The 27,817-nt window shown below is 34.9% G+C and overlaps 1 protein-coding gene across 2 annotated transcripts in view; it reads right to left on the reverse strand.

Annotated features, from left to right (window-relative positions):
* EED (embryonic ectoderm development) overlaps positions 1-23,046 on the reverse strand; it is a 31,378-nt gene extending 8,332 nt beyond the window's left edge. Inside the window, exons 1-10 of one of the 2 annotated variants that reach the window (XM_036906985.2) lie at positions 22,461-23,046; positions 14,108-14,260; positions 12,266-12,358; positions 9,743-9,808; positions 8,570-8,695; positions 7,848-7,929; positions 5,687-5,778; positions 3,028-3,161; positions 1,307-1,412; positions 90-164 (exon numbers count right to left, since the gene is read on the reverse strand). In XM_036906985.2, the coding sequence (XP_036762880.1) occupies positions 90-164; positions 1,307-1,412; positions 3,028-3,161; positions 5,687-5,778; positions 7,848-7,929; positions 8,570-8,695; positions 9,743-9,808; positions 12,266-12,358; positions 14,108-14,260; positions 22,461-22,574 (1,041 nt within the window). In that variant the 5' untranslated portion in view covers positions 22,575-23,046. The remainder of the gene's footprint in view (positions 1-89; positions 165-1,306; positions 1,413-3,027; positions 3,162-5,686; positions 5,779-7,847; positions 7,930-8,569; positions 8,696-9,742; positions 9,809-12,265; positions 12,359-14,107; positions 14,261-22,460) is intronic. The other variant, XM_036906986.2, reaches the window with a different exon arrangement.
* Between the last annotated feature and the right edge of the window lie 4,771 nt (positions 23,047-27,817).

The following is a 27,817-nucleotide window of genomic DNA, read 5'->3' on the forward strand; positions in this document are numbered from 1 at the left end:
CTAGCCATCAGGGAAATGCAAATTAAGACCACGATGAGATATCACTACACACCTATCAGAACAGCTAAAATAAAAAATAGTGACAATACCAAATGCCGGCGAAGATTCGGAGACACTGGATCTTTCATACATTGCTGGTGGGAATGTAAAATGGCACGGCCACTCTGGAAAATAGTTTGGCAGTTTCTTAAAAAACTAAACAAACTTAACCATGACCCAGCAATTGCCCTTCTAGGCATTTATCCCAGAGAAATGAAAACTTAAGTCCACACAAAAACCTGTACACGATTCATTAGCAGCTTTATTTGTAACAGCCCCAAACTAGAAAGGACCAAAATGTCCTACAATAGATGAATAGTTAAATTGTGATACATCCCATACCATGGAATACTACTCAGCAATAAAAAGGGAGAAGTATTGATACACACAAGTTGGATGGCATTATACCAAGTGAAAAAAGCCAATCTTAAAATCCCATACTGTAACATTTGTAAAATGACAAAATTCAGATGATAAAATGACAACATAGAGCTATACACACACATTGTACAATGCCAATTTCCTAGTCTTGATATTATATTATAGTTATGTAAGATGTAATCATTGGGAAAAATTGGGTGAAGGGCAATACGGGACCTCTCTTAACTTTCTTTGAAACTTCCTGTGAGTCTAATTAATTCAACATCAAAAGCTAAAAAAAAAAAAGTAAAACTATACCTGTGAGGCCAATAAAAAAATAAATCAGGCTCTGCCCAGCAAAGGTGAAATGCCCTGAAATCCGTATCAAGAAAAGAAACTGGATAGCAATTTCTCCAAATTTGATCATCCTAAATGTTCAGAATGACATCACCAACAACTTCTCTAAATTATCAGCAAAATATATGTAAATATATATACACATCAACACACTACAGCAGGGACTGGCAAACTATAGCTCATGAGCCAACTCCAGCTGTCTGTTTTTGTAAATACAAGTTTACTGAAACGGACACAAACATCCAAAAAAACCCACTACTAGCTTTAAATATTGATTATTCTATAACACTGGGTGTCAGAAAACAGTATCGTTTTATAAGTTAACACTTTTCAGCTTATTGAAGCAGAAACTTATAATAACTCATGGGATGTTTGATGGCTAAAACAAGTTTCCAAATCTATCAAAATACCTTAAGACTTAGAAAAAAAAAGAAGAAAGTAATTTCCCATCTGCCATCCAGTTTACCTAACTATAATACAGGGCTCCCTGCACGTTCCAACTCACACAAACACAAACAATGGAAGTTCAGCTTAGCAGCAGATTCCATACCTTGGAAAGTATCAAATCACCTAACCATCGCACACAATCGACATAATTCCTATGTATGTCTCTGGTAGAAAAGTCAGGAAAGTGAATTTTCTGAGAAATAAATGGCCTGAAATGGAAATGTCAAAAGTTAAAGAGAAAAAAAAATAGTAACATCACACTAATTTTTGTCTATAGATTTGTAAAATCGTTGAAAAATAAAATATATGCCTATTAATTCTGTGTTCCTATAAAACTAAATAACTGTTTATTGAAAGCTAAAGTCTTGTTCCATTTTTGTTCCTTTATTTTATTCCATTATCAGCTTAGTTCAAGTTTATTTTTATACTATGAAATTTCATTTATAAAAAGTGTAGCTTCCTGTCTTACTACATATAAGCCAAAATTAATCACTTCAATTCTGGCTAACACAGCAGATGGTAAGCAAAGACATCTGATTATAGCACTCAAAAGTTTCTCATAGAAAAACTATGCTACCTACTCAGTCCTTTAAAATTAAGCATTAATGATCTATGAAAGTCAACATATCTAGATTACTTCAAAAGATAGTCATCATCCTAGGAATAATGACAGACCATTCCAAAGGCTGCTAAAACTAAGGTTGTATGAGAGTACTGCCTTGAGCAATTTCTGAAAATGGTATCTGATGGGAATTAGACATTCATTAGTTAGGACTTTTCCTGTATTTAGGAAAGCAAAATGTAGAGTCATTTTTTCCTTAAAGATATTTGTAAGAAGACCATAAACCAGAAGCTTCTACCAATTCTATAGTTAATTAGAAGTATACCTAACATTTCTAACCCAGCAAATGATTGTTTTATATTGAAGTAACTTTATAAATATGATATACCATATTAGTCATGAGCAACTCACATGTGTTCTCTTTCCCCAGTGTTTGAAAATAGAAATTTAAAGTTGTACTAATTCTTAGAAGCCACTGAGGTCTGATGAATGTTAGTACATTGAAATATGTACTGACAGTTACAAATTTAACTGACAATCTATTAATAATCTGGCTTGATAACCAGAAAATAAACTCTAGCTCTTTGCTAAAAAAAAAAAAAGGCATAACATTAATATACACAGAAATATGATAGCTATGGTGAAAGTGTTAATAATATCCTGATAAGATTCTGAAAAGACAGTTACTGAATTAAGAACTGAGGCATTTAAAAACTACATTAAGGAAACTGAAAAATTCCCACCCATAATCTCTTAGAACACTATTCCTGACTTTGAATTTTCTCCATTTAATGAAGTGAGCATCACTTAAACATAAGCATTATATCAACATGAATTAAGCAAAGAAACCCATATTAAAAACTACAATTTATTGTCTTGAATTAGACTTTAGTGTTGACAAATAATGCTAACATTATTCTGAGAGGTTCTTTAATCTAATCCACAGTAAATTTAAGGTGCTTAAAATTTTAACATAAAAGACCAACCATATGCACACCTAAATAAATGTGCTACTAAATTCAGATGTAAACAAAATTTAAAGGGGATTTTGAAAAATGAGCCACAAATACATTAAGATTAAAAATAAAATGCTTCTATTTAAAATTGGTGTATTTTATGGTATGTAAATTGTACCCTTAAGTTATTAAAAGAGGGGCTTCTAAACTCAATGTTGAGAGCTTATGTAAAAATTCTGGAAAAAGTAAGATGCATCTATTCAATAGCATAAGATAGCAAGTTGTTTTAAATATCACAACTGTTACCTGTTAGTTTTATTTGGGTTATAATCATAAGATTCCTTAATGGCATTCATCATTCTCTTTGAGTTGATCCTCCAAAGTTTAAGAGAGTGATCCATACCACAGGACATTATTTTTTCACCCAAAAGATCATAATCCTGTATTTAAAACAGAAAAGCTTACATTAAATAATTAAAATTTCCCAAGATATACTACCCAATTTTCACCAAATATATAGTAGAGTGAAATTGTAGTTCAAACCACAATACTAACATTTTGGATTTCATCTATATAGTCTACACATTAATTTTTACTGCTTTCAGTATTTAGTTTTAACTGATTTATCACCATCACAGTATATGAGCTTATGCAATATGGAAGGCAAAAAAGGAAATTGTGTGAATTTAGTTTTATCTATGCAACTACTTTTTCTTAAACTACAATGAGACTTTATTAACTTGGGTTTTCTTTCCAGTTTATCTTAATACTGTGCACTTTGTATGCACACACATTTGGGTATAGAAATATACCTGCCTTTAAGCTGGCAAATAGGACCTCCTCATATTAAGAAAGTGGTTTTTAAAATGGAATTTAAGTAAATAAACCACTTCCACTGCATTAAAAAAACAGCTATTTCAATTGGCATGCTAATAAAATAATTTTCCTATTATCTGTAACAGGATGACACTTTTTCATTAGCAAGCTTGTAATTTGTATTTTAAGTTCACTGGGTTTTTTTTGCTTTTTGTTTTATTTTTTATTGAAGTATAGTTGACATACAATATATTGTTTCAATAATTATATACATTATAATATGCTTACCACAGTAAATATAGTTACCATCTGTTGCCATACAAAATTATTGCAATATTCTTGACTATATTCCCTATGCTGTACTTTTCAACTCCATGACTTATTTATTTCATAATTGGAAGTTTGTACCTCTTTATCCCATTCACATATTCTACCCATCCCATGGCAACCAAGTTTGTTCTCTGCATTTGTCTATTTGTTTTATTTGCTGCTTTGTTTCTTTTTTTTTGGTTCTACATATAAGTGAAATCATATGGTATTTGTCTTTGTCTGACTTAATTCACTTAGCAAAATACCCTTTAGGTTCACCCATGTTGGTAGGAATGGCAATATTTTATTCTTTTTTTCATGGCTGAGTAATATTTTATTATATACATATGGAATATACAAATAATTATTTCCTTTGCTTGATTTTGAAGGTAAATCAAATGCTGAAAAAAACAATTATTCTGTGACACAGAGACCTGAATAGTTGTATTATTTTCTTAGTCCAACCCTGATCAAAAACAATGAAATTTGACATCTGCAGGGAAAACTACAATGAGTCCTTCAGAAATCTAAACTTTACTTTATCTGTATGTCTAAGGCAAAACACTTTGGCTTTAGAGTTAGCTTTTAAATGAAATGAAAAATGTCTTAAAAAAATGAAATAACATTTTGACTTTTTCATTTGCTGTTTACTAACTTTTAATAGGTACCTAACAGATCATGTTACAACCTTATTCTACCTTAATTCACAGATAAGGCCTGAGACAGAGATGCTATTTAATATAGCACATGGCACATGCATTAATGAAAACCTTACAAATCAATTTTTCTAGAAGTGAACTCCTGTATTACAAAGAAAATGTGTCCTGCTCTCATTTTAAGAAATAGCACTAGAGAGTTCTCTTTAAGGAAGATGATTTCCTTAGTAACCTAGATATTCTGTGTAAATCTAACCTCTGAATTAATTGTAAATCCTGTTTTACAAGACCTTAAGAGCCTTAGATTTGGTGTGTATTCAGAAGTCCTGGCTGCTACTTCTAGTGACCTCATTGTCAACACCAACAAGGCACCCTTGGAGCCAATAGCTCTAATTTAGAGCTCTTACCAAAGAATGGCAGATTTAGCTCTTACACACTTAAAGCCACATGATGGAATGCTGAGGCAGCTTACAGAAAATCCAAGTTGATAGGGTATCTTAAGCAAGGTATGATTCTCGCAAAAGCAATTTTGGACTATTTAGTACCTCCAATTAAAATGTTACCTGCATCAATATATGGTTTCTATTAACAAAGCTATAAAACTACTAAATAAGTAAACTATAAATGGGACATAAGCTAAAATAATGTAAAAATGTGAACTCTAACTAAAAACACTATCCTGTCACTAAAATAATCAACAGATTATAATACATAAAAATAGCACCACCATGCCATCAAAACGAAGTTATCTGAAACTCAATGTGAGCACAATAAAACACTTCCTAAAAATGAGTAACTTATATTTCAACTTCAAATAAAGGATGAAAAAGTTTAACTGCTAACTAGCTTAAACTTTTCCTTTAAAAACTGAGAAACAGCAAAACAAAAGTTAACTTGGTGATTTTAGGTTAATACAGGAAAAGAATAAGATCACAGCATTCTTTCATGAGATTCCACACACTAGTATAAATTAAGTACAAGAGTACAGATAAAACAAAGACCCCCTACTTGCTTTATTCCTTCACCTGTAAGATAAAAACCTTGTATGTTACAGATAAATGAAAACACTGCCTGGAAGGCTATATGAAACAAATGATAACGCTTTCTTGTAAGGTAAGAGTTCAATGGGGATTGTTCAGAGCTATGTACACCGGAAGGTCACTGCCCTGCAGCTTTCAACTTACAGCACTTAGAACTTCATCTCTGTGCCCTTCTACGCCTCCAAATATTGCCACCAGAGTGTCCGTTTGGATATTCCATAATCGTAAAGCATGATCTAGTATAGATATAAAAAAATTAAGATGAACTTTCATCATTCATCTACTGTGGACTTTCAAAACCTCTTTCAAGAATGAAAACTACCCAAGTTTGCACTACAGTTATTCACAGTGAAAGATGAATGAAATCTCTATTATAGAGCAACATAAAATATTTACTTTACATGTAGATTTAACTAGGCATTAGCTCAAATTTTCAAGATCAGAAGATTTATATGGTCTTAAAAATATTTTTATGTGTTTCCCTCAAATAATTTCTTTTAAATATCCTAATTTGTGGATACTTGCTTTTGAGACTAGGGATTTGACATAAATTAAGTTTTATGTTATGCTGTAGAACAAGAAGCTAGCTTTTCTCTCCACGATATCCATATTTACAAATTGAAAAGGACTGAGTAAATTTATAAGATTTCTACAGTAAACCCCAAACAGGATTGAGAACTACATACATCATGACATATATAGTATTACAGATGTTTTAGAAATCCTAACTGTAATTTGCATGATCTCATTTTCCATTAAACATTAGCAATACAATGTAGAGCAATATTAATAAATAAAAGAAATGCCATATAGAGCTTGAAATACAATGTTCATACTGTACTTGAATATTAACATATCACACAGGTAACACTAACAGGCAGTAACACATTGTATTAGAAATTAATATTGCTATAAAAATTATTTTTTTATTTCAATTACGTACCAGCTTTCATGTGGACATTTGTCTTCATTTCTCTTGAAAACATATATATGTACTGTGGTAATTCTCTGGTAATCATGTTTAATTAAGAAGTAATTTTATGTTAACTTTCTGAGGAACTGCCAGACTGTTCCTCAATGTGGCTACATTTTACATTCCCACCAGCAATGTATGAGACGTTCCAATTTCTCCACATCCTAGTCAACCTATGTTACTGTCTTTTTGATTACAGCCATCCTAGTAGGTGTGAAGTGGTATCTCACTGTATTTTTTATATACGTATTTTCCAAATGATACCGAGTATCTTTTCATGCTCACTGGACATCTGTGTATGTTCTTTAGAAAGATGTCTATTCAAAACCTTTGCCCATTTTTTAATTGTGTTGTCTTTTTATTGTTGGACTGTGAGAGCTCTTGATACAAGCCCCTTATTAGATATATGACTTGCAAATATTTTCTCCAGTTCTTTAGGTTGTCATTTCACTTTCTTAATGGTATTGTTTACAGAAAAATTCCTATTCATTTTCAAAAACTGTTTTTTTTTTAAAAAAAGCTGTTACTGACAATGAGGGAAGACCAGAGTTAAAAGTTGTGACATTGTAACAAATGAGACATTGTGACTTATGTCATTTGTAAAGGAATATCTGGGCCCAGTTACAATTATCAAAAGAAGAGAAAAAGTTATCAGCTATACTTAGGTATTGATTTCCAAAATTAAGTTCTGGTACTTAAAAAGAATCACACTGAAGCATTTTCATGAAAGTTTGAATTTGAGGACATCTTTTAATATGAGCAGATTGGTCGGGGGGATATAGGTTTGACAAGCCTTTAAGAAAATAATAAACTTGACAAGAATAGTAATATAGAAATGAAGAGAAAAGGCAATCAAGAACAGAATACAGAACAACCCAACTCACTTCAGAGAGCTCAGAAATGATTAAGAGGCCTGTCTGAACCCAAAATAAACTTATAATGCCATTATGGGCATACAGAGCAAAGCAAAACTTCCTCTTTAAAAGTATGGGAAAAATTTTGGTGATCTGGTGCTTAAAATTAATGAAGTTAATATAATAATTTGACTGATGATAAAGTTCTAAAACTATCACAATGCGTTATGTTAAATAAGGAAACACATACCCAATCCTCAGTATCAATTAATTTTATGTCAGACATTAATAGTGTTATTTCACAGTCTCTTTCCCCAATCTTGGTCGGGATATGCTAATATAGACTGAGATTTTTCTATTAAAAACTTGCTATTATGAATTTTTTTTTAATTTGGCCTTTTTACCTTAGAAGAGTTTGTTCCTTAAAAGTAAATTATTACCAAATAAAAAGAACTAAGGAAACATTTGTTTCTCTTACCTTTACTTACTGACAGGAGAAGGTTTGGATCTCTTGGGTGGAATTTCAGCTCATTGATAGCATTTCCATGGCCAACATAGTGCTACAATAAATTTAAAACATTTCAACTCTCATATAAAAGAAATCAATAAATTCTTTTGCATTAATCTTAAGATAAGGGAACAGTTTCATTTAAAGGAGTGGTTCTCAACCTTGGCTGCTATTAAAATCACCCAACAAACTTGAAGGAAAAAAAAGATGCTCTGTCCCATCTGCAGATACTCTGATTTGACTGGATTACCTGAGGCATAGCCAAGGATTTAAAAGATCCTCTGGTGGTTGTAATATGCACCCAGGATTAAAAACATCTGATTTAAACTTCCCAGGCTTAACCTTTCAGTGCTTTACAAGGTGCCCTTGACTCTATATCCCTAGTTAGGGTGTCTTGGAAAACGGACTCACTCTTCTGTTATTGTTAAGAGCCTATCAGAATTTGGCAAGGCAGAGGGAAATGATCTAACAAGAAAATATTGTAAATAATAAAATTGCCCATTTATTCCTTAATTAGTATTACCCAAACATGCCAAAGATCTCAGAAAATTTGTCTAAAGGAAGCAATATGCAAAATACAAGTCAAATTATAAATTGTACAAACATTGGTTCCATTAGTTAAGTCAACATGACAAATTTTTACAGGTAGCATTTAAAAAAAAGCAGATGTACAATTTAACCAGAAAACCCACCTTTATGCACTGCATTGTTATGGGATTAATTATCCTAATTATGCCTCTAGATCCTGCCACAGCCAGCAGAGGATGGCTTGTATTGCTATCATAAGTCCATGCACAAGTGTAAAAGTTTTCATCAGCCTGAGAAATACCTTAGTTAAGAAACATAATTTGTTTTTGAAAAGTAAAAGCATCAAAGATTACAATACACTGAAACTTCCAAAGAACTGCTCAAGTTTTTGACATAGTTCTCATTTTACTTTATACTGTCAGACTTACAGGGTATTTTAGGTCCCAAATCTACACCAAATGATCAAACCAGTCCTTCCACCCAATTCCACTTGATTACTATTTGTATAACTACTCAATTCTGTCCTTTGACATCAGCCACAGACAACATGTAAAAGAATGGGCATGGTTCTGTCCTAGTAAGACAAAAATAGGTGGTGGCCTGACCCACTGGCTGTTATTTGCTGACCCCCTTTCTAACCCAATATTTCTGACTACAGACCTCTAGATAAAGAAGAGTATCTACTCAGTTTTCCCTCTTTTCTCGTGTGAGACCTTCCCAAAATGGCTACAGGTCACTTTCCCATATCATCCAGAACAGACCTTTCTTTTTCTTGTGTGCTAGGCTTTTCAAATGGATCTGTAAGAAACATCTTTAGCTTTTACTGCTGTCTAGCTAACACTTTGGCTTTTAAAATATTTCTGTGTACTCATGCTTTGCAATATTTTATTTCCTAAACAAACTGCATGTTTATTTTTTCCCTGTAGGTTTTGTTGATCAAATATTTGGCAATGATTGCCAGTCACAAATTCTCATCTACCCAAGTTTATTAATATAACTACCCTGAAATGATAAAATTCTGATCAAGGTCAAAGAAACAGGAGGTACTCTCTGCTATCATTTTCTACTGCTGGATTTCCAAGACTCATCTCCAACCATCTGCCCCCTCCCTCCCTCATATCCATCCTCCAATGGATTTCTAAGAATAAGGAAAACTATATTAACTAAATACCAAGAATCTCTTGGGTGACAATGGAAGAAATAAACTAATAAATAATATTGGTTAAAGTTAAGAAAAGATAATATAACTTTAGGGAACTAATTAATTTAGAAAAGTTTCGGTGTACTTATTAAGTCAATTTCTTTAGCCAAAGATAATAAAATCCAGGAAAGGATACATCAGCATCCACATAAGATTGCAACAACCGTATTTCTCCTTGTGAATGACATTCATATAAGGTAACCTAATAAAAAAAATACAGTAATTTTCATACTAAATATATACATTCTCTTCAGCTTTTAAACATATTTTAGTCACAAATATATCTCAGATACTACCAAAACTACTGCTTTAAAATAGCTCCTTTAAACTCAAGGAAGCCATTATAAAGTGTAAGATATTACATAATTTCCAGAATATAACTATTATAATAATGGTTTCTATTTCCAATAATTTACACTTACATCTTATCTGTATAATTGCACCAACTCTTCAAAGTGAGTAAGTTGAGTACCTCAAAGTATAACTACTTTCTTAAGTTATTTATAATCGTTTAATTACATTCTTAAATAAAGTCTTTGGGTAGTTTTAGAGCATTTACATAATAGTCAGACATAAGAAAATCTGTAATTTGCCTAATAATGATTTTCTCATGGACATAACTCATCAAATATTAGCTTTTTGATGTATGGTGATATATGTATGCCATTTTCATTTGTCCCCTGTTCTAAATTTTCATAAATTTCTTTCCATTTTTCTTTTATCTTACAATCATGTTGGAAATAACCTGTTATTAACTCTAATGAGTATAAAAGAACTCTATAAAGATCCCATAAATCATCTACCACTGCCTATTTAATTAATAAAATAATCTCCTCTACATTAAAATTCTAAAAAAATTCTTTAAATGGCTAAGTAGGTTATGTCGTAGGAGATATATTTATTTTACTTTAAAGAAAAGGAAAAGTCCACACAACAGAACTTTTTATAATTCAATAAACTATGTAACACCAGCCAGTATCATTTTAAATGAGAATAGGGATTCTTTTTGTTAAAAACTCAAGTGTTGTAATAAGCATACTGACAAACTATACTGATTCTGGTGGTAACATCATGGCCAAGTTACTTAAGAATAATCTTATATTTACAGTGATGTCTTAAAAGCGGATTCCAAGTAATTTATGGACTTTGTTCCCAACTAGGAAAAAACAACCTTAATTTTTTTCTTGGAACTACATCAATTTCCCTCTGAATCATTGTTTCTGAATAATTTAGAAACTGAACAACTTTAAGCAGGCTACATATCACAACCTACATTTGGCTAAACACCAAAAAAAGCTGTTATCAACCTCAGTAGGCAAGTTTCAAATTTTCACAATGTCAACAGCCTAATAAAAAGCACCGGAGCCTTAAACGGGAAATTACCTCAAGCCAAATTTTACTTTTTAGAAAACAGGAATAGGAAGGATCTAGCCCACAGGACACACATGTGTGCTTGTATGATTCTTAAATTTCAGAATTTAGAAGAAAAAAGAAAAAAAAAAGCTTAGAAATAAGCTGACATTTGAAAAACACTGAGCTGACAGGTCCCTTGTTATCAGTTAATTTAACTGAGTACAGAATACCAACATCAAGAAACAGAAAATATAGGAAACAGTGAGTCTTAAAAATGATGTTATTTACTACTCTGAGAAGCTTGGCACAATCATCAAAGAAGCATAAAATTTTATTTCACTCAACTAAAATAACATTTGTAACATCTCTTCAGGTTCACCCTTCTTCCTCTCTCGGGCTGAGGGCAGAGGAAGTGACTTTGAGCTGTTATCAAACTATAGCCAGTTAGTCTTTCCTCTAGCTTTCTTTTTCCAAATACAACAATCTATTTCTGTTATTCCTCATAACTCTTAGTACAGTATTAATGGAAAGCCAGAATGGTAGCTAATAAAGACTTCAGAGGGCAATTTGTCCCTAGGTGATTTCAGTGTAATAAAACACTCCTGAGACTCCCTGGAAAGCACTAGGGATCTTCCTGTTCTCCATTTATTTATAAGTGAATGGAATGAATAGGAAGTCTTTGTTATTCACCTGTTCAGCCCCTGGTTTAACTAAACAAGTTAAACAATGGTTTACACTAAATGTGGCCACCACCCCACCCCACCCCCATAACAAAAACGTGCTCAGCACACACTTTTCCATTCACTTCTCTTAGTTCAAGATACTTCTGGCTTCCTTAAATAAAAGCAAATCAAACAAATGCTTATTGCAAATAATTAAAGTACTTTCAACAAGTATTACATCAATCCACTGTACTTATGCTTTGTATTTACAAAGCCATGAATTATGTTTATTATTTTTAGGAAATCATGGACTTACCCTAATTTGGATAACTATTACTAAAATCAACTCTAAAAAAAAGCAAAGTCAATTCTTTCAACCCTCAAAACAAAGTATTTATGAAGACAATACATAAATAGAAATCTATTTCATGAACAATTGGCGGCAGTATATGAAATAAAGATGTATTTGCAGTCCTAAACACTAGTTTTAATTTGACAGTTTCTAGAATGCTTCACTTTTACTTTTACATAAAGGAATAATAGTGAAATCAGCTATAGCAAATTTACTTCAAAACCATTACTTTTACATTAACACCACAGTCAGATAATCAAGCCAAATGCCAAACAGACCCCTTCACACTCACTCTGTTGCTTCCTACAGTTGCAAACACTAATGGATCTCCTTCTTTACTGTGCCAGTTAAATTGTACTCCAAACAATGGCTGATTATGATCTTCCTATAAAACAACCATGAAATAAAAATTAATGTAATTCAGAAACCAAGAAATGGTAGTAAACTGGCCATCCCCTTATCTTTCCAAAACATAAACCACTATTTCGTATATCATACATAAACAGACTTTTGATACTAAAAAGATATTAGTCAGTTTTCATATTTTAAAATATTGGTGTATGATAGTTTTATAAAAATTAAAGATTAAAATCAAGAGGTTAGGTAATAAGCACTTATTTATCAATGAAAATACTTTGATATTTGCCTTCTATTTTTTTTTAATCCAACCGTACTCTTCTGAATCAACCTGAATATTTACAGGACATAAAGACAAAATTTATTTTTCTAAAACAGGAATCTAACAAATGACCTAAGAATTAATACAGCTTCTGTGGCACTCACTAAAACTTCATTAATTTTTCCCATATAAAGTGAAACCTATCAGAATGTACTCAGGTCACTGTTTTCTATTAGTTCCATATAAATAATTTTAAATAACACTGAATTTGGGATCTAATAGAAAAACATCCAAATAAATTTTATAATGAAGAATACTTCAAGAGTGGGGTCCAGGGAGGCAATTGACTAACCTCACAGTCACCATGAGGCTACAAGGAGGTGCATAAAAAAACAAATATTCACTTTGTTCACAAAGTACTTAGGATTTTATCTACTGGCATTCAACAGTAACTTTCACATTCACTTTAAGGCACTGTTTTCACTTTTAAAGTATAACAACTTTCATTTCTTATACTTTGAAAAGCCACAGCTTTAGGCTTTTGAAATATTTACTGAATATTTAAACAGCAGTTAAAGCCAACTTTCAGATTTACTACCTAAAAATAGGTTAATATAATCACTAATGTGAAATTATAATAAACAATCTTTTTTTAAAAAAGAGAGATTAATTTCCCTTCTTTTTAGAGTATTTGGCACACTGAGCAAATGAGTTTTACTGTACAGACAAAAACATAATTTCCATATAGCCACAGCTTCTTTCTGTAAACTTTACCTGAAAGTATATTTAGGTATTTAGAAAAGATTGTAATTTACATATGTATAAGATAGTGTAATTAATACTTTTGCTCAGTATAGGAAAAATGTCCCCAAACTTAAAACAGAAAATGAATATATGTAAAGATAAAAACTTTAAAATAAACATCTGTAATTCTTTTTATAAATAAAAATACTATTGAGCAAGCAATCATTTAAATAACTATAATTCCCTGTATTCCGAAAATACTTAATATTTAATTATATTTTTAATTAACACCTCCTTTAAAGACAATTACAAATAAAACAAAGGTAAGAGTTACATTTTTTAAAACTGCACTAAGACATCTGTTTCAATTTATGTTGACTCAAAGTCAATGGGTCATATTCAGTTCTGTTTAGTAACAGGTACCATGAAATAGCTTATGTTTTTAAGTTTTACCAAAATAAAGAGTAACATTTCCCCAAATCTTTTATTTTGATATAAACAAAGAACTAGCCTATAGTACAGGTATTATAGTACAGGTATTACCAATTTAAATTAAAACAACAGAATAAAAAAAAAGCTAAGCAAATGTGGAATGGATTACAACTATATAGTAGTCTGCACTACCAAAAAAAAAACCAAAAAAACCTTCAAAGTACTGTAATTTTAAAATATTTTAAACCTGACAGAGTATCTTGGGCATAAATGTTTGCCACTGAGAAAAAACTCTGAAGCCTAGCATTCAGCCCACAAGATCTGTCTTTCTGCACATACCTTGAGACTATTTACACATTTGAAAGAATATTTGCATTTCTTTGACTTCCATTTTCCCTTCCCCCAACTCTTCCTTCCAGGTGCATTTGGTGTATTTGTAGGTGTATCAGGACGTTCAGTGTTTGTACCACTTTCTATACTGACGGCATCATCCTGTAAGCAGTAAATTAGGAAAAGATACATGAAAGAACAATACTTGATGGCAAATGGCTTTGTACTTTTAGCTGCTAACTTACAAGAAGCAATTAATAAATTCTGCAAGAAATGGAAAATTTTTATTCCTATCTCCAAGTAAGGATTAAAAAGCAAAGCAGCTACACATCAGGACTTACAGATATTTGATATTTCAGCAGAAATATAAACAAAAAGCTAATCAGAATGATGATGATGGTTAAGAATAACAGTGCCTATAAATAACAAAGACTCAGCCGCTGCTTTAACACTAGTACACTGGCTCACAGCTCTTCATAGGAGGTCCTGTTAGATAAGGAAGAGTTTTTTAGAGAGCCTAAGTGGTCCCTTGCTGGTTGAAGTTGTTGGGATTCAAACTCAAAGCCATGACTCCTAAATCTGACTGAACTACATGTCTTCATTATCTATTTGAATGCTGCTCAGTTTGGAGCATGTGGGTGGGTGGCCCTTTGAGGCTGGAGTATGAGTGCTTCTTACTTATGATGTAGTTTCTGAAAATCCTGTTATCATTCAAACTCTGCTAATTTATTACCCAAACCACTTAAAATGTTTTAGAACTCCTACATATTCTGTGCTATTTACAAGTGAAATTTGCCTCATAGCTTTAAAGTAATTATGATACACAGAACTCCAGCAACTCTCTATAGTTAACAGTAAAATCTTTCCAAATGTAGAAATAACTTCAGGAAACCTTGAAAATCCATTTAAATTTTACCCTATCTCCAGTCCACAAAATATATTAATGGTCCTCTAATCTCAGAAGAGGATATCACTACCTCCTTTGGTTACATATTTGGAATAAAGAAATTTATTTAAACTTATCACCTTCGGGCAATATTTCTTAAATTTGTTCCGGAGGAAGCCTTTTTTCACAGTATGCCTAACATCTGTTAGAACAGTCTAGAAACCACTGCCTTAGGGGTTATTTCTAAATTAATGTTTCCAAAGCTGGTTTTATTACATTACAGAAGGTTAAAAACTAACGTGTCAAAAAGTATATAAAAACACATATTAATCCAGTTAAAAACAATATGGTTTTTTTTTTGTTTTGTTTTTGTTTTTTTTTCCACCTCGTATAGTTACACTTTTTTTATGTGTGGTTAGAACTTTTTTTTTTTTTTTTTAAGATAATTATTTTTTATTGAAGGGTAGTTGACACACAGTATTACATTACATTAGTTTCAGGTGTACAACACAGTGATTCAACATTTATATACATGATAATTCTAAGTACCAGCTATCACCATACCAAGTTGTTACAATATTTTGACTATATTCCTTATGCTATACATTACATCCCGGTTGCTTATTTATTTTACAATTGGAAGTGTGTACTTTTTCTTGGTTGTTGTTGTTAGGGCATCTCTCATTTTTATTGATCAAATGGTTGTTAACAACAATAAAATTCTGTATAGGGGAGTCAATGCTCAATGCACAATCATTAATCCACCCCAAGCCTAATTTTCGTCAGTCTCCAATCTTCTGAAGCATAACGAACAAGTTCTTACATGGAGAACAAATTCTTACATAGTGAATAAGTTACATGGTGAACAGTACAAGGGCAGTCATCACAGAAACTTTTGGTTTTGCTCATGCATTATGAACTATAAACAGTCAGTTCAAATATGAATACACATTTGATTTTTATACTTGATTTATATGTGGATACCACATTTCTCTCTTTATTATTATTATTTTTAATAAGATGCTGAAGTGGTAGGTAGATACAACATAAAGGTAGAAAACATAGTTTAGTGTTGTAAGAGAGCAAATGTAGATGATCAGGTGTGTGCAACAATATGGTTTTATACAGTTGTTCTTGGGGGCAAGTTGCAAAACTTCAAATGATTCCTCCCCAAATAAAATGCCTTTTAAAAAAATACACCAATTATTCTGCAATATGCTGAAGGGTGGAAAAAAGGAATAAAGTAGATAGATGGCACACAGTAGGTGCTCAATAAATATTTAAATTGTAATTTAATGTAAATATAATCAGCCTTTAGAGATAAAAATTATAAAATTTGGAAGTTCAGGTCCTACATTGAAATCACTGTTTAAATCTCTTATTTCTCCCCAACCTCCAGTTGTATTTACAGTTAAAATCTAGTGTAGAAAATAATTTTGTGCTTTAATGGAAAACTATATATTAGCTGTAGCACACCCTCCCATGTGATCAGATTTTAGCTCTCTTCATTAGACTTTGAACAACTTTAACAATTTTAAATTGTAGATAACTGATTATCACACAAATTCTGTGTCCAAAGATAGAGGTTCAGAATGTCTTCCCTTCTGCTCTGTATATGTGTGTATGTGTGTGTGTGTATATACACAAGAATATACATATATATTCTTTTGACCACTTAATTTACCCATCTCCTCCAAAGGCAAATCAAGTTGAAATCAAATGGAAATGAAATACAGTCACGATGCTTTCATTTTATCTCTAAATTAAAAGCAAACCTTTCCTGAGTGTCTAATGTGTATACAGGCTGATTTCTACTTGACAGTAATTTGTCCCTTAAGCTTACCATGGGTTACTTAAGCAAAAGACAAGTATCCAGATTCAGCCCTCTGATCTAACAACCAGGAAACCTAATGTTAGTAATCTTCCAGAAGACAGCTACTTCATGATCGTAAAATTGTTTTAACAAAATGTCCTTTCATCTTTGATTCACTTTAACAGTAGTAATTGCTCAGGTTACCTTAACTCCCAACTCAAAAATACCACATTCTTTCCCCACTTGACTTTGGCCTGCTTGTCATTATTCAGCTTCCTCTAGAGGAAAAACCACTGCCTTTTTAAACTTTTTCTGAGCTCGTTTTTATACAGAGTTCTCCACTCCTTTCCCTTACTGCTTCCCTTCACCTACATCCTAGATCTAGGGTCCCTGAACAGAATTCAGAGGGCCTGTGAACTTAAATGGCCAAACCAAAAACCTGCAACTTAACTTTCACCATCTGTAACTGAAATTTAGCAGTTCCTTCTATTATAATGCAGGTAACATGCACACTAATATTATTGTAGCTATGAATTTCTCCCCAATGGAAATCAGGTATTTTTTGTATCACATAGTTGTTGCACATCTGGAAAAACTGTCTATGCCCATCATTACTATCAGGCACCTACTAGACCTAATTATTTAATGTGCTAATAAAGAAGCACTTTAATATGAAGATATTAAAGCCACTTTATTAAAACAAATCTCTTTTGTTTTGAAAATATTTTTATAACGCACTTTATCATTTTCTGTCATTATTTTGTTTGTAACCTTATATACTGTATTTTATACCCTTAACATTACTCTCAGAATGCTACACAGGATTCATGAAGGCACCCAAAGCACAAACATGTTAGAAATCCCTATCCAAATGAAGGAACCCAAACAAAATTAATCCAATCATTGGGTTCTTAATACATTAGAAAGCACCAAAGAATATATTCCCCTTAAGAATCTGCAGAAAAGAAAACAAGCTTTCAAGTGGAGACAGGCAAAGCAGCCAGAAAGAAGGAAACAGCTCTTTCCTCCCCCCAGGCACCAACACCGTTCCCCTGTGACCCCCGACATTGCTCCAGGGGCTGAGCAGCTCCAGAGAGTAGAGCTTCTGGGCACTAGAAGGCGCCACATACTAATATGAAACGTCAAAGGAACCTGGTTCAAAGCAAAATTACAAATACACTGGAGAAAGAGTCAAATGAAATCGACCTCATGAATCTTCCTGAAAGAGATTTCAAAATAAAGTCACAAACATGCTCATGGAGGTACAGAAAAATATTCAAGAACTCGGGAATGAATTCCGGTCAGAGACCCAATCATTATGGAACACAGTATCAGAAATGAAACATACAATGGAAGGTTTTAAAAGCACATTAAATATGGTGGAGGAGACGATAAATGAAAAGAAATTAGAGAAGAGGAATATAAAGAAGCTGAGGTACAGAGAGAAGAAAGGATCTCTAAGAATGAAAGAATATTGAGAGAACTGTGTGACCAATCCAAATGGAACAATATTCATATTACAGGGGTACCAGAAGAAGAAGAGAGAGAAAAAGGGATTGAAAGTATCTTTGAGGAGATAATTGCTGAAAACTTCCCCAATCTGGGGAAGGACATAGTCTCTCAGGCCATGGAGGTGCACAGATCACCCAACACAAGGGACCCAAGGAAGACAACACCAAGACATATAATTAAAATGACAAAGATCAAGGATAAAGACAGAGTATTAAAAGCAGCCAGAGAGAGAAGTAAGATCACATACAAAGGGAAGTCCACTAGACTTTTCAGGAGAAACCTTACAGGCCAGAAGGGAGTGGCATGATATATTTAATGCAATGAAGCAGAAGGGCCTCAAGCCAAGAATAATTTACCCAGCAAGATTATCATTTAAATTTGAAGGAGGGATTAAACAATTTCCAGATAAGTAAAAGCTTAGAGGATTTACCTCCCACAAACCATCTCTACAGTGCATTTTGGAGGGACTGCTATAGATGGAAGTGTTCCTAAAGTTTAATATCGGTCACCAGAGGTAATAAAACCACAGTAAAGAAAGTAGAACAGTTAATTACTAAGCAAATAATTAAATCAATTACCCCCATAGTCAATCAAGGGATAGACAAAGAGTACAGAATATGATACCTAATATATAAAGAATGGAGGAGGAAGAAAAAGGAGAAAAAAGAACCTTTAGATTGTGTTTGCAATGTGAGTTAAGTTAGACTGTGAGATAGTAAGGAAGTTACCCTTGAACCTTTGGCAACCACAAATCTAAAGCCTGCAATGGCAATAAGTACATACCTACCATAATCACCCTAAATGTAAATGGTCTGAAGGCGCCAATCAAAAGACATAGAGTCACTGAAAGAATAAAAAAACAAGACCCATCTATATGCTGCCTACAAGAGACTCACTTTAAACCCAAAGACATACACAGACTAAAAGTGAAGGGATGGAAAAAGATACTTCATGCAACTAATAGGGAGAAAAAAGCAGGAGTTTCAGTACTTGTATCAGGCAAAATAGGCTTCAAAACAAAGAAAGTCACAAGAGACAAAGAAGGATATTATATAATGATAAAGGGGTCAATCCAACAGGAAGATAGATATAACCATTATAAATACCTATACACCCAATACGGGTGCACCTACATATGTGAAACAAATACTAACAGAATTAAAAGGGGAAATAGAATGCAATGCATTCATTCTAGGTGACTTCAACACTCCACTCACTCCAAAGGACAGATCAGCCAGACAGAAGATAAGGAGACAGAGGCACTGAACAACACATTAGAACAGATGGACCTAACAGACATCTACAGAACTCTACACCCAAAAGCAGCAGAATACACATTCTTCTCAAGTGCACATGGAACATTTTCAAGAAAAGATCATATACTAGGCAACAAAAAGAGCCTTGGTAAATTAAAAAAGATTGAAATTGTACCAATCAGTTTCTCACACCACAAAGATATGAAACTAGAAATAAACTATGCAAAGAAAATGAAAAATCCCACAAACACATAGAGGCTTCACAACATGCTCCTAAATAACCAATGGATCAATGACCAAACAAAAACAAAGATCAAGATATGGAGGCAAATGACAAAAATGACTCAACACTGCAAAAATCTGTGGGATGCAGCGAAGGCTGTGCTAAGAGGAAAGTATATTGCAATACAGGCATACCTCAGGAAAGAAGAACAATCCCGTATGAGCAGTCTAAACTCACAATTACTGAAACTAGAAAAAGAAGAACAAATGAGGCCCAAAGTCAGTAGAAGGGACATAATAAAGATTAGAGCAGAAATAAATAAAATCGAGAATAAAACAATAGAAAGAATCAATGAAAGCAAGAGCTGGTTCTTCAAGAAAATAAATAAAATAGATAACCTCCTAGCCAGACTTATCAAGGGAAAAAAAAAAGTTTACACACATAAACAGAATCAGAAATGAGAAAGTAAAGATCACTACGGACACCAAAGAAATACAAAGAATTATTAGAGAATACTATGAGAAATATATGCTAACAAACTGGATAATCCTCCTAGCCAGACTTATCAAGGGAAAAAAAAAGTCTACACACATAAACAGAATCAGAAATGAGAAAGTAAAGATCACTACGGACACCAAAGAAATACAAAGAATTATTAGAGAATACTATGAGAAATACATGCTAACAAACTGGATAATCTAGAAGAAATGGAGAATTTTCTAGAAAAATACAACCTTCCAAGGCTGACCAAGGAAGAAACAGAAAATCTGAACAGACCAATTACCAGCAACAAAATTGAACTGGTAATCAAAAAACTACCTAAGAACAAAATCCCTGGACTAAATGGCTTCACCACTGAATTTTATCAAACATTTAGTGAAGACCTAATACCCATCCTCCTTAAAGTTTTCCAAAAAGTAGAAGAGGGAATACTTCCAAACTCATTCTACAAGGCCAGCATCACTCTAATACCAAAACCAGGCAAAGAACCACAAAAAAAGAAAATCACAGACCAATATCTCTAAGAAGAAAAAAAAAGAAAACAAACTTTCAATTTATTTGGTTCCCTGAAATTTTCCTCTATCTAAATAGTTTATTGACATTTTCATTACATTTCTGACTGATAAGCCAGTATGTGGAGGGGCCAGAAATTAAGTCTGTAGTATGTAATCACAAAATAAATAATAGCAATCAAACAACTCTTATGCAATATTATTTAGGGGGCAGGCACTCTTTCAAGCACTTTACCTATATTATCTCACTTGATCCTCACAAATACCCCATGAGATTAACAGTCATGAGATTAACAGTATTATTATCCCCATCTTTAAGATAAGGATCTGAGGCAATGAGATCTGATATTTTGCTCACGAACGCTCAACAACTAGTATTAGAGTGGGGATTTTAAACTAATACTTGGTTCCAGTCTAGGCTCCTAATTACTAACCTAATCTGCCTTAAGACTTTTAAAAAGGGCAATATAAAATCGGCTCCAAGGACTGGAATGAAGAGGGTCAAAATTTTGGACCCCAATATATAATAAATTGGGAAGCACCAACAGGAAAAGAAAAAAAAAAGATTTAAAGTAACACTGAACACCTAAACTTCCAGAAACTTCAAAGTCCAGATCTCACAAACTGACATTCACCAAACTCTTTCTTCCATCTTCAAAAAGAATTATTTCCCATCTCTTCAGTGAAAATTTTGGTCATGACACCATGCCATATATATATGAATTGTCAAGACAGTTTATTGGGTATAAACTTGAAGCATGAAACTGAAAATTAATGTCAATTCAGTTACTACTGGCGACTCACATAGATAACAGTTTACGGGTAAACTGCCTGGACTAGGTGATTACCGAGAACTACTTCAGAGCTCTTAAAAAAAAAAAAAAAGATTCCAAAACACCTTACACTTGCGAAAAAACGAGCCCACACATAACACCTCTGCCTTTATCACCGCTCCGTAAAATCTTCCAGATTGTTACCTCTATCTTAGCAAAAACTTCCAAAATAGTAACAGTCCCTCTCATTCCTTCCTCTGGGGGGGTTCCCCCTGTAAGACAGGAGACGACCCTCTCAATTCTGTTCCTCCTAAAGAAAAGCTGGCTGTCAGGCACCCCCATCTCCGCGGAAAGGACAGAAGTAGACACAAAATTCCCTTTAAAAGAATCACCCAAATCCCTTAAATTGAAGATCCACTCTTCCCGTTTTGGGCTGTCTATAAGGGTCTAATTACAGTCCCTCAATTACTTTAAAATAAAGAGTTCCTAACACACTCTTACCCCTCCTTGCGACTTTCACAGAAAAACCTCTAACTGGCCTTTTAAACTACTGGAATCTCAGACCCGCACTCTACCCCCATCTCCCAGAGGCCCAAACACTCCCATCCACGACCCAGAATCAGAGAGCGGACCCCTGGGACCCTCACCCACCACGCCGTCTCTGAAACAGCTCTCCTTCGCCAAGTTTCTGCGTGCACCCGGCCGCAGCTCAAAATCCCCACAGAGACAAGTTCGATTTTCTACCCCACGCCCGCGTTTTCCTGAGTACAGGATGACACCTCTCCCTCCCCCCACAGCTGCCGGCCCGCCCCCACACCTACAGTTTAAAAAGAATTTAAAACTTTCACTCCGGAGTACCGTCCAGAGCGCGCTGGGCCTCACTCACATTCTCGTCTCCAGAGAGGTCCGGGTTGCTGTTCTCGTCGCTGCTCAGCTTCTGCTTCTTGGCCGCAGGCATGTCTGTTCCCGCCGGCGCTGTCGACACTTCCCTCTCGGACATATTCCTCCGCCTCCCTCCAGGTTCCTGCCGCCTTGGGCGGGGCCTCCGCCACACCGCCGTCAAGCAAGCCCGGCCGGAGCTTGCCGCAAAGTTGCCACTGCTGCCGCCACCTCCGCCGCTCCCCCCACTGTCGCAAACCGCGCCCAGCCGCCGAGGCGGGCGTGCGTGCGACCCCGCCACACTGCTGAAAAAGGGGCGCGCGTGCGCGCCCTCCCGCGCGGCTTCTTGGCTCTTTCCCTTTCCCTACTCCCGTCTTGCCCTTTTCCCGCCGCCCTCCCGGCAGTTTGAACGGAGAGCAATGATCCGTTGGCCGTCAAGGGCAGTATTTCGCACGTCCCCCTTCCCCACTACCACCTCGAAAAAGGAAAGGCGGAACTCAAAAGGGATGCCCCCTCACCCCCTTCCTCCTTCCAAAGACGTTTCAGCCGCAATTGGCCCAATCCTTCGATCCCCCGACCCGCTGCAAGGACTCGAAAGTCTGTGGCAAGGACTAGACCATCAATGTTCCAGGGGACGGGGGAAAGATACGACAAGTAACCTCTTGCTTTAGCAGTTTGTGCCAAATGTCCTTAATGTTGAACTCGGATAAAAACACTCCCATGTTATTCACAGAACTGTTCACAATCCAGTTTTTCGTTAAGGACAGAAATTCAGAATTCGTAGAATGCCTCTCATTTGCCTCTCCTATCTCGCAAATGGAAGTTACCCGCTACGAGGTGCGCGTGCGCGGGGCGTATTCTCGCGCGGGGTTGCCCAGACCCTCCTCCTCCAAGCCCCGCCTCTCGGAAATCTTGTTTGCTGCACAAGGTCGTCATTCCTCGGGTCTCATTAGCCTGTTGTGGATTTCCAAGCGCTTTCCTATCAGTCTCTGGACGCGTCCTAAATTCTTGATGAAAATTTATCTGATGAATATTTCTTGCGATGAATGATTATCCTCACCCAATTGGTGCCAATATTGGGTAAGGTCTACGTAGGAATATCCTGAAATTATTATACGATTCTAGACTTCAATGAGTTAACAGCCCAAAGTACTCCTTTTAACTGTTAAAGGATTATCAAGACTAAACAATGCCAGGGCCTAAAAACCAACGGTTATTTCCAACTGTGTATGAGAGTATGATACTTAAACGGTGGATAATGTTTTTTGGCACACCAGATAACAATAAAATTTTAAGGAAAAGCAACAAAACTTATACTTCCCCAAAACGCTTATCCCTAAGTGTTAACCATATCTGGCCGTTTGACAAGTGCCAAATACACTGGTGAGCCTTGTGGATATGTTAGGTGGCTCATTAAGCCACGATCCCGAATACGCAGCAGGAAAAGAGAACTATGACAAGAAATAAAAGCCAGTAGCACTCTCCATTAAAAAATGTATATATTTTTAGTATTTAGTTGTGAATACTTACCTTTCTGATGTGTCCTCATCTGCAAAAATGAGAAGATAGGAAGGGACCTAACATTTCTTGAGCATCTACTTGATATTATGTATATTTTCTCTTTAAAACCTCATGACATCATCCAAGGATGACCAGTATACAGCGTCCCATCCATAAAATTCTAGTGTACTTGAATTACTTATGCACGATGCCTTAAGAGAGAGAATATGTTTCATTATCTTCAGAATGCAAGTCACTCTTCCTTTAGAAATGAGGGAAAGTTGAAAATAAAAGTAAAACAAAGGCAGGGTAGAATAAGAGGTTTTTGCAATGAAGACTAAGGAAAAATAAGAAAGCTGAAAAAAAAAGTTCTATTCTTAATAATAGTTGCAGTTTTTTGTTGAGCTCTTCTAACGTGCCAGGCACTGCACTTCTCAGTTGGTGAGAGAGAGATGAGATTTGTATAGAGTCAGCCACTGAGAAAATAAGTTATGCTTTGGTATGACATTTTCATGGGCAGAAGCATACTTCTCTTGTCTGTTGAGAAGGATGTTTATGAAATACAGTTTTGCAAATAAAGGATAATCAACTAAACCATTTCCAATCCAAGTCATTCTGTGTTTCTGGGATCACTGGTATCTGGGAAGTGGGAGTCAGCTTCTACTTAAGAAATTAGAAAGGTGCTGAACATTTGGATAAGAAAACATATGCAAGGAAAATACCTCTCAACATGCATGTTATCTGTAACAAAGCAGAAATATTTTTATAGAGTTTTATTAAAACTGGAGGGATAATTGTACAATTTTTTTCTGAATCAGGGATGATAAATAGAAATCAGCTACTAATCGTTATTGCTAATCTTAAAAAATTATTCTGACCCTTGTTAAACCAGTAAGGAACTTTATTCAGGGCTATTGTAATGGGTGCCAAAGCTATTGCAATAGGAGAGAGAGGGAGGGCTCAACTCTTAAATATAGCAAGGGAAAGTGGAATGTATAATCAAGGAACAGAGTTAAGGGTGAAGAATTCAGGACATGCCACCCACGATATGCCGCTTTAGTATGATTATTTTGAGCTAAAGGCACTTGAAAAACAGGTTTTCTCTGAATTCTCCTTATCTGCCTAAAGACAGATCTTTCAAAAATAACTCAACTGTCATAGATCCTCTCCCCAGGAGTTTCATCAACCAGGGAAGATTGATTCTTATTACAGGAGAGGAGACTAGAAGCTTGTGCCACAAACTGTCACCAACTGTCATATCTCCCTTCTATTCTAAGGGCCCATTCATCTTTCCAAAAAATCATTTACTCTCTCCTAAATGACATAATCCACCCCTCTTCCCCTGAGATAGTATAAGCTCTCAAATCTCATAACATTTTGGGTATCCACTTTTTTTCCCTGTGATGTCCCTGTGCATGTAGTACTAAAAATAAATTTATATCTCTTCTGTCCTGTTGAGCTGCCTGATGTCAGATTGTTTCATAGACCCAGTTAGCACACCTAGGAGAGTAGAGGGAATGTCTTTCTTATAAAGGGGTTGGTGAGCAGAAACTTACTAAGAAGAAACAGCAAAGATACAGAACAGGGATTCATCCTAGACCAACTTGCTAGAGTGATCAGATATCCAGAGTGGTTAATGAGGAATTTGATCTGATGTCAAGAATTGGGGAGTCTCTCTAAAGTGATTTAGGATTCTTGCTGCAACCGGACTAGCTCAGCTAAAGACAGGACCTAAGGACAAAGCCTCACTGAGAAGAGGGCTCAGAGGAACCTGACTAAAATTTGATCAAGGCAAGAGTATTTGTCACTAATTTAACTCATGTAAAACAGGTATTCTATTTAGGGCCTGTTTTTATGGTGTTAATTTAATACGTACAAAAGAAATCACCTATTAAAAATCATAAGGTTTTCAGGATGGAGTTCTCCTATTATGAAGGATTTCAGGAACCCATCACAGTTGAAGAGATGCATCTTGAAAATGTGGAAACTATGGCTTAGTGTATTTAAATGATTTGCTCAAAGACACACAGCTCTTCAAAGTGACAGACAAAGTGAGGGATCATATTCAAGTCAGATTGATTGGAAAGGCAAAGCACTTTTGTCTCCAGGTGAAGGCCCTGGCAGCTGTAGATTTATGAAATTCTACTCCCAGAGCTTCCTCTGAAACCACATGATATTTTATACATTATCCAAGAACATCAAAAAGCAATCTCACTTGGGATAGAAAGAGGATATAACTGGAGAAATTTGAGAACTCTAAATGAGATCTGGAGTTTAATGACTGGTTATGTACATATTTCAGTTTATTAATTTTGACAAATGTACTATGGCAATTTATGATGTTAACAATGAGGGAAAATGGGTGAAGGGTATACAGGAATCTCCATATTACCTTTGCGACTTCTCTGTAAAATTATCCCTCTAAAAAATCCTTCTTTAAAAAAAATCTATCTCATGTTAGACTGTTGAGAACTCTAGTCAGAAATACCCCTAAGTCTTCAAATCTGTGATTGATCTATTTTGGAAAACTTTCAAAGACTATTTATAAAAGAAAAGAAAATTCACAGCCTCCCTTGGTATTGTCTTCTAGTAGCTTCATATGAACTAAGCTTCATATCAGGAAATGAGTCTCAAAAGCTAAATTAAATCCTTCCCATTTCAACTGAAGTCTATTTCTTATTCATTCAACATTTTTTTTTGTCTCTTCTGCTTCATAAATAGCAGCTGTTCATCATCACTCATGCAGTGTAATCATATGCTTGCAGATCCAGTTTTCTATGAAGAGAACATCATATGGCTTCTTTGAACATTTTAAATTCAGTCAGGAGGAATTTACTGAATGCTATTTCTGTGCAAAGCAGAATGGTAATTGTGAGGGGTAGGGGGGGCATTAAAAAAGGGAAAATAAAGACACAATCCCTACCTTCAAAAACCTTAATATTCCTCCAGCATTAAAAAATGTCTCCTGTGGGCTTTCTGCCTGCATTTCGAAAGTGATTCTTCTCAGGAAGATGCTGATGCTGGAGCACAAGTGGTGTAGCCATGGATGCTTCTCAGCCTGGGGATTTTGTCTCAATATAATCCTGCCCCCAGCCTGCCTCTTCTAAGGCTCTTCAGCAGAGGGAGGGGACTCCTCTTTCCTTTTGGGGGTATTAGCAGCCTTTGCTTACAGATGCCCAACAGCACACCGTAGGCTTTCTTTCCAGATCCGGGAGGTAGACTGAGCTTTGCTTCCATCCCTGCTCTGCAGGTGAGTGAAGGGAGTCAGGACTAGTGAGGATGTCCTCAGGAATATGAGCGGAGAGGATGTCCCCAGGTGTGAGATATTGCTAGGCTGCAGTTCAGCTTCTCTCAACAGTGTACCTGGCTTTCTTCTCTCTAGATGTCTCAAGTGTATATGATCTTAGTATCTTTGCCTCAAGTAAAGTTTTCTGAAAGGAGATGCTCCATCATTACCTATGAGAGCTGTCAAGAGTTCTCTCATTTGCTGGTTTGGATAAACTGCCCAGTGCCCCAGTCAGCTAACTGAAGCCAAATGGAGCTGCCTGGTTATATTAATATCATTTTTCTTCCTCACATTCTTCTTGATTTTCCTGACGTTTTCTTCCCCTCATCATGATTTATCCTCTTTTCTTGTTGCTATGGTTAAAATATTTTTCATTTCGTCTGTTAGTAATACTGACCAACTGTAAGGCAAAAACAATCCCTGATCTCTCTGCACTTGCCCAAGGCTTTCGACTATTAAGTTGAAAAATTGTGTTCCTACTCCACTGAAGAAAAACAGGTCAACCCCTCAGAAATGAGCTTATGCCCTAAAATCTAAGTAGTTTGTATGTTAATTATAACCTGTCCAATATCTAAATC

This window comes from Manis pentadactyla, chromosome 9 (genome assembly GCF_030020395.1).
Source record: "Manis pentadactyla isolate mManPen7 chromosome 9, mManPen7.hap1, whole genome shotgun sequence".
NCBI classification, from domain to species: domain Eukaryota; kingdom Metazoa; phylum Chordata; class Mammalia; order Pholidota; family Manidae; genus Manis; species Manis pentadactyla.